This window comes from Acomys minous, assembly GCF_964271855.1.
Source record: "Acomys minous genome assembly, chromosome: 18".
Classification (NCBI taxonomy): domain Eukaryota; kingdom Metazoa; phylum Chordata; class Mammalia; order Rodentia; family Muridae; genus Acomys; species Acomys minous.
Window position 1 is genome coordinate 64124230 of NC_140501.1, and position 8270 is coordinate 64132499.

General features: G+C 50.4%; 1 protein-coding gene across 2 annotated transcripts; it reads left to right on the forward strand.

The window, feature by feature from the left end:
- Positions 1–181: 181 nt before the first annotated feature.
- Positions 182–7352, forward strand: CBLN3 (cerebellin 3 precursor). Of its 2 annotated transcripts, none has more exons than XM_084767829.1 (4): positions 182–685; positions 1021–1140; positions 1386–1603; positions 6034–7352. In XM_084767829.1, exons 1-3 carry the CDS (start codon positions 407–409, stop codon positions 1581–1583), a joined length of 597 nt encoding a protein of 198 aa, XP_084623955.1. In that variant the 5' UTR covers positions 182–406; the 3' UTR covers positions 1584–1603; positions 6034–7352. The 2 variants fall into 2 exon arrangements, with proteins under 2 accessions (XP_084623955.1, XP_084623954.1); XM_084767828.1 differs by having other exon boundaries at positions 6111–7351.
- Positions 7353–8270: the final 918 nt, after the last annotated feature.

Genomic DNA, 8270 nt, shown 5'->3' on the forward strand with positions numbered 1-8270 from the left:
AGACTCCATGGAGAAAGACTGTGAATAATTCTGAAAAGGAGATGAGGAAGGAATTGAAGGAACTTTATTTCACACACGAGTGTGTGTGTGTGTGTGTGTGTGTGTGTGTGTGTGTGTACACGTGCCCTTATGTAGCTGGAGCCCTTGTGTCCTGTCTCCTCCATTCCTCTCCTCCCTCCCAGAGCCCAACTGCTGTCACTCTAGGCTCTGCCAAGAAGGAGGGAACTGCAGTGACAGCAGGAGTAAGGCCAGGCAGAGCTGTGGCAGGGAAGTGCCCAGGCTAGGTGACAGAGCCACAGAGAAAACAGAGACCAGGGCAAAAAGATACTAAAAGCCTGAAGCAGAGGAAGGAGAGAGAAAGGGGGCAGAAGACTGGGAAATCTGTGGGTTACAGGGGTACCTAGGAATGAAGGCAACAAAACAGCACCGCCCCAGGCTGTCCTTGGCCCTGGTGCTCCTGAGCCTAGGGGTTGGGTGGGCCCAAGAAGGGTCAGAGCCTGTCCTTCTGGAGGGGGAGTGCCTGGTGGTCTGTGAGCCAGGCCGACCTGCTGCTGGGGGGCCTGGGGGAGCAGCCCTGGGAGAGGCACCACCAGGACGAGTGGCGTTTGCTGCAGTGCGAAGCCATCACCATGAACCAGCAGGAGAAACAGGCAACGGTACCAGTGGCGCCATCTACTTCGACCAGGTAATCCCCCTGCCCCAGTCCATTAGACTGCGAGGACCTGGACTCTACTGTCCAAGCCCACTTCTTTGTGTCCCTCAGACTTGAAGGAAACCATTTCCTGTTTTTCTTGCTCCTGCTCCTCCTCCGGCTAAGATGGCCACCAACTAACTGTTTGTCTTCTTTCAGTCACACACACAGAGCCGTCTCAGCCCTTTCCCATCATTTTTGAATGCACAAATTCCTGTCACGCCTGCTTTCCATCTCTTCTCTCCTAACCGCCCGCCAACCCCAGTGATGTCCCTGAGCCCCCCCGCCCCGAACCTAGAATCACACTCAACAGGCTCTGCTTCCCACAGGTGCTGGTGAATGAAGGTGGGGGCTTTGATCGGACCTCGGGCTGCTTCGTGGCCCCTGTCCGCGGAGTCTACAGCTTCCGATTCCACGTGGTAAAGGTGTACAACCGCCAAACTGTCCAGGTGACAGCCCACCTCTGGGGGAAGGGAGGGTCACTGTGGAATGCAGCACATCCCTGGGTAGCTCTTCTATTGACCTGTATCCTGGGGACCAGGAGCAAGGGAGGAAAGGTCCTGGCTAGCAGGCTGTGGCAGATGTACAGAGCCCAACTCTGGCCACCGCTCAGGCTCAAAAGGAAACTCTCAGGAAGATGGGCACCCTGAGCTAAGGGCTAGGACGGAGATGCTAACCGGGATCCCCTCCCCAGGTGAGTCTGATGCTGAACACGTGGCCAGTCATCTCAGCCTTTGCAAACGACCCTGATGTGACCCGAGAGGCAGCCACGAGCTCTGTGCTGCTTCCCCTGGACCCAGGGGACCGGGTATCTCTGCGCCTTCGTCGGGGGAATCTTCTGGGTGGCTGGAAGTATTCAAGCTTCTCTGGCTTCCTCATCTTCCCACTCTGAGGACCCGATGCCTTTAAAAGGTAGCTGTCTCGCCCCCCGACCCTTCTGCCCTCCCCTGCCCCCAGAGACAAGTATCTTTGGAGCAAGAGAAAGGCCTCTTCTGGCTGCAGCCCACCTCCTTGCATGAGATTCTGTGTGGAAACAGCCAAGGCTAAGGGGGAGAGAAAAGCAGAGCTCTGGAATCCCTGGACCGAACACTCCTCACTACCACCCCAGTTGCCCTCCCAGCCTCCCGCTGCCCCTTCTCCCTGAGGCTCTGGCTTACAGCAGGATTTGGCAAGAGGGAAGCTAGCACTGCCTCACAGACCCCATTCCTCCTGCTGGTTCCTCCTGCGCTCCATCCAGCTTCCTGCTCAGTGCTATTTGATGACAGGTGGCACAGGTAAGCTTGGCAGGCTCCCACAGGGGCCCAGATGGACCGGCCTCATAGAACCTGCAGGCGTCATCCTGTGAGGAGTGCCAGCGTGAGAGATCTCAGCCAGCACCATATGAACAGGGGCTGACAGCTCAACCACAAGAAGAGGAGTGGGGAGGGCCACAGAGCACCCATAGCTGGAGAGGCAGGATGAGAGCATGCACCTACCCTGAACATGGTAAACACTCTGCAGATAAACTGGGGCAGTCAGCAGGCAGGAACCCTATCGTCCATTTAGGCCAGGTCCCAATGGACTCTGACCCTCAGTTCCTGACCACAGGCCTGTGTGTGTGTGTGTGTGTGTGTGTGTGTGTGTGTGTGTGTGTTTGCTCTGACCAACAGGGAAACCAGAGCAGGTATACAGAGCTGGAAGGAAGGGTCAAAGGTCACACATGAGCCATGGCACACACCAGTGACCTCATGTCCTCTTCCTTGGCCACCTCCTAGAGCTGCCCCACCTTTGAAATCTGAGTTTCAGTCACTCCTTACTCTTGGCTGAAACCTCCTGCCTCCAGCTGTTTTCCGCCCAGCTTCCCTGTTCCTGCAGCCTGTCCCCACATCGCTCTTCCTCTAGATTTGTAGTCTCATTCTCCTTAACTTTCTTGATACCTGGGAGTCCATTATCCATCCCTCCAACTACCATCCCACCAGCATCAGATTCCTTTTCATCCCTTCATCCCCCTGGTCCAGCATGAACGGATCTATCCAGAGCAACTGAAGAGCTGTGGTTGGGAAGACCCTATACTTCACTTTAGTGAGAATGCAGTTTGAAACAGGAATTACAGGACTGATGCCCACATGGCATGTTAAAGAGAAAATACATTCAAAACTGAGCATAACGGTAAAAAAAAAAATTTTTTTTTATCAAGGCAGGGTTTCTCTGTGTAGCCCTGGCTGTCCTAGAACTCACTCTGTAGACGAGGCTGGCCTTGAACTCAGAGAGCCGCCTGCCTCTGCCTCCTGAGTGTTGGAGTTAAAGGTAAAATAGTAATCAAGTTAAATAAATATCAGACCAAGTTCGTGGTTTTGATATAAAAATCTGAGTGTTCACTCAGGAGACAGAGGCAGGTAATTTCAGGCAAGCCAGGTCTACATACTAAGACCTGTACCGAGAGGGGGGTAGGGAAGGAGAAAAGAAAAGAAAGAGAAATAAGACTAGAGGTATAGCTCAGAGGTGGTGCTGTTTTGTTCCCTTCATTTCTAGGCACCCCTGTAACCCACAGATCGCCTTCCTCTGCTTCAGGCTTTTAGTATCTTTTGCCCTGGTCTCTGTTCTCTCTGTCGCTCTGTCACCTAGCCTGGGCACTTCCCTGCCACAGCTCTGCCTGGCCTTACTCCTGCTGTCACTGCAGTTCCCTCCTCTGAACCCAGCAGCCATAGGGGGTGGGGAGTAGGTGAGAAAGTTGGGGGGTTGCCCATACTTTGTGACCAGTATGACTAGCTGCTGATAATCCCAGTAGCCCAGTCTTCCTTTGGGGATCTATGGTCCTTGACATGCCACCTCGTGGCCCAAGATGGCTTCTTGAGCTTCAGCAATGGCATCCCAGAAGCACTGGAAAGAGGGAGAGAGCAAAGGATGTGGCTCCTTCCTTGACAGATTTCCTGACAGCTGCCTACACCACTTCTGAATGCATCTCACTGCCAGAATGGAGTCACACTTGGCCACACGTGGCTCGTGTGTGTGTGTGTGTGTGTGTGTGTGTGTGTGTATGTGTGTGTGTGTGTGTGTGTGTGTGTAAGAGACAGAAAGAGAGTGTGTGTGTCAGAGCAGAACCTTGGTGTTGGTCCTCACTTGCCGTCTCTGTGACAGGCACTCTAGCTTACCATTCCCTACAACAGGCTCTCTGGTCTGGAAGCTTCTAGAATTCTATCTTTCCCTAGAAGTACAAGAATTACATGTGCTACAGCTGGCTTGGATGTGGGTTCTAAGGATCTGAACTCAAGTCACCAGGTTTGCACAGCAGATATTCTAAACATTGGGCCGTCTCCATAGCTCATAGACTTTATTCTACGCAACCGTGTGCAGCTGGAAGTCGGGAGTTTTTTGGTTTGGTTTGGTTTGGTTTGAGATTTTTTGGTTTTGGTTTTGGTTTTTGGGGGGTTGTTGCTGTTGTTTGGGTTTTTTTTTTTCAAGACAGGGTTTTTCTGTGTAGTTTTGGCTGTCCTAGACTCACTTTGTAGACCAGGCTGCCCTTGGATTTACAGCAATCCTCCTGCTTCTGCCTCCCTGAGTGCTGGGATTAAAGATGTGTGCCATCACACCTAGCCAGGAGTTTTATCGTGAGGAAGGAGAATAATTTGGCATTGGAAGTTTTTCAAAATATAATGGACTGGGTCAGCTTGGTAACGCCAAGTAGAATCAGAGGCTGTTTGTTTATTGCAGTTTCTATATTTCACCGATCTTGCAGAGCATGGTTAGTCCCTGATCAAGGTTGAGAATAAGGTGGAAGTCAGGTAAAAGGCAAGAAGCCTCCTTAGAGTTGCAGCACTGGTACCCTAGGCCCCTTTGTTTTCCAGCCAAAGGCTGTAGGCCCAGTCCCACCCTTTGCCTCTCTCCAGCCTATACCTGCCACATTACTAACTTCCACGGGAAAAGTTCTCAGAGTTTGAGAATTCAAGTGCTCAGACTGGACCCACCCAGAATCCACAAAATAACCGTTCTATTTTAAGGTCCCCACCCTCAGTGTATATACAAAGTCCCCATGCCATGTAGCAACATATTGAGATGTCTTGGTGATTAGGGTATAGATTCTGAGGAACCTGCATGCCACAGACGTTGCATCTTGAGGCAGACACTTGGTTAAACTCACCATGGAAAGATGCAAGTCTGAGACACCCAAGATAAAGAATAACGCCAGCACAGGTTTTGTTTTGGTTTCATTTTGTTTTTCAGTCTAGTTTTGTTTTACTTGTGTGGGTGTTTTGTCTGCGCACCACATATATACAGTTCCCTCAGAGGCCAGAAGGGGTCAGAGCCCTTGAGACTGGAGTGACAGGCAGCAGTGAACCACCATACGTGTGCTGGGAATGTAAGCTGGATGCTCTGAAAGAGCAGCCAGACTCTTAACCACTGAGCCGTCTCTCCAGCCCCTTAACACACACACACACACACACACACACACACACAGTCGGATTACAAGGTAAATCAGCTCCTACACAACCAAGAATTCATTGATTGCTAGTCCAAGACTTCCTTGCCATGGAGAAAACACCCCTCTTTTCTTTTTCTTTCTTTCTTTCTTTTTTCTTTCTTTCTTTTAAATGTTGTTGTTGTTGTTGTTGTTGTTGTTGTTGTTGTTGTTGTTTTAATGTTTTTTTTTTTTGAGATTTCTCTATGTCACCTTGGACTCACTCTGTAGACCAGGCTGACCTTGAACTCACAGAGATTCGCCTGCCTCTGCCTCTCAGAGTGCTGGGATTACAGGCTTCCGCCATCTTGCCTGGCCCTCTTTTCTTATGACCCAGAAACAAAGGACTGATCTTTAGACCACACAGCTGTGTGTTCTAATTCTTTTTGAATTTTTGGAATTTGAAGACCAAATTCAAAAATGTGGTCCGAGTGAGATAGTGTCTATTTCATAATCTACAAATTCATGTTATGGTGATAAAAGTGGAGGTTTAAATCCAGTGTGATGGTATACTTGTAAACTTGGCACTTGAGGCAGGTAGATCTGGAATTGAGAGCTAGCCTGGGCTACATAGACTGTTTATATACACACACACACACACACACACACACACACACACACACACACACACACGCAAAGCTTGTAGAATGCATGTAGTGATGTGTTTGCTTTATCAAAATGTTCACAGCTTTTAAAGGAGATGACCTTTTAGACTTTTGACAATATTAAAATATTCAAGAAGATTCAATTGAATTTGTAACATTGTTTAAGTGATCTGACTTGTAAAATGTATAGAATCCTATTTGTTGGCAATGTGATTTCGTATTCTGTTTTGCCTCGGTAGTATTATGACATACACAGGTTAAGTAGTGAGTGAAACTCAGGTGGCAATGGGTATCCTTTCTAGGGACCACAACTCCTCAGGCTTCTGGATCCTAAAAATAGAGTCCACTGTCAACTTTCACTCTGCCCTCTTCCTGGCAGCTAATTTCCACATAGAAAATGGGCGAGAGAAGAAGCCACTGTAGTTCTAGACCCACAACTCCAGCCACACGTGGTCCTCAGTGGTCAAGAAACGCTCTGGATCCTTTGCCAGCTTCCTGCCTCCCCCTCCACAGAAGCCAACTGCAGCTTTCCGTCCTCACCATGGAATGCTTACGCCCACCTCTACGCCGCCCCACCCCGACCCCCACCCTGACACTGTCAGCAGCAGCAGAGAGCCACAGGGTATGCTCCACTGGGTACGGACTGGGATGGGAGCCCCTCCCTGGCCCTCCCACAGCATCCTTCCTCTGCACTTCAGCCTCTTCCGGGCTCCCGGCTGCCGGAAGGCTGAACTTCCCCTCCTGCCCAGGTGGCTGGCTGTCTTCCTCCACCAACCTAGACCAGTTTCCTCTGAGCACACCCCTTGTCTTTTGCTCTTTCCTACTTCCCTTCCACAGTTAAGTTTACGCGCGTGCATCTCTTACATCTAAAAGAGAAAGGGACAGGCACAGAAGTAACTGTAGCTGCAGGTAGCTAGCTCTCCTCAGCTCGCTAAAGCCCTGAAACCCTTAGCATCACCTCGCTTCCTCTTCAGGCTTGACTGTCGTAATGGAAAGGACTGTGACCAGTGGGTGGCCTGACAGTCACTGGTGAAGTTTGCCTCTGGTCCTCCACCCACACTGCCCTGGCCAGTCACCCACCCTGCAGGTGTCACTATTGTCCCCAGACATCTAGTCCTACTGCTGCCCAGGCTGTCCCTGCTGAGAACTGCTTCAGCCTTTAACATAGCGTAATTGTGGCCATTTTGTTTTTCAGTCTCCATCTTGATTAGAAGGTGAAATTAAGTTTTCAGGCTCTGCCTTCCAATGACTATGTCTCTACGGTCTCACTTCTCAAACTTTGTGTGCTTTGTTACCTGGACATTCTGTAAAGTCCCTCAACCACAGAACCAATCAAATTAAAGGTCAGTTTGAAACACTTTGTCTAGCTAGTCAAAATGATGCAAGGTTGCTTCCTAATGCCTGGATATTTGGTTGTTACCTGGTTACAATTTCTCTTATAAGAAGCCTGCCTTAAAAGCAGATGGATGTCATGGTCTGAGTCCCAAATTTGGACCGTGGTCCTGACAGGTCAGTTCTTGTTACCAATGTCACAGTCTGATTGACAGGCTGTGGCCCTGCCCAGTCAGTTCTTGTTCAGTGTTCAAATAAACTTCCATCAATCTGAGCGTGGCGTTCGAGTGGTTAGTGTGTGGTTACTCTTGAACCCTAATACCCCTGAGGTTGCTGGGGTAGTTAGGCTCTGGGCTTTCCATACAGGACCCTTTTTAAGACTCATTTGCCACTTTTGGTTTGTTCATTTCTTCTTGTTTTGAGGCAGCGTCTAACCAGGCAGGTCTCAAACTCAGCAATCCTTTTGCTTCAGCCTTCTGAGGTGCTTGGATTACAGGTGTGCACACCACCCCCTCTCTCTCTCTTGAGACCGGAGTGTGTGTGTGTGTGTGTGTGTGTGTGTGTGTGTGTGTGTGTGTGTGTAGCCCTGGCTGTCCTGGAACTCACTCTGTAGACCAGGCTGGCTTCGAACGCACAGAGAGGTCCACCTGCATCTGCCTCCTGAGTGCTGGCATTAAAGGCGTGCGCCACCACATCCAGCTGCTCTCCCTTCTCTTAAATATTGGTTTCTCTCAAGGCTCTGTCCTGAATTTCTTTGGTCTTCACAACAGCACCCATGTCCCTGCACATGCTGAAAACCTCCCCAATTTTACTCCTCCGGAACAGCAACTCCCTTCTAAGCAGACCCCCACACTCCACCTCTCCTCAGCCTGCTGAAACAGGAATCACGGGCTTTACTCACCAAGCCTTTTCTCCCTCCCCGTTCACTTTGTACTTCAAGCTTTCCTGTTGCCCAGCTGCCCAAACCGGAAACCAGCCCTTCTCCGCAGGTCTCCCCTCACTCGCAGCCCCTGGCTCCGTTCACTGCTTCCCATCTACCTGGTTAGCAACCCCTTAGCTAGATTTCTAGAAAAGCCCCATAGCCTGCCCCGCCTCCCGCCCCACCCCACCCTCACCTGTGGCTTCCAGTCCTCCTCAACCCCCAAAGCTTTCCCTCTACTGGGTAATTGCCCCAGGGCTCCATCTTAGTGACACATAGAAGCCACTG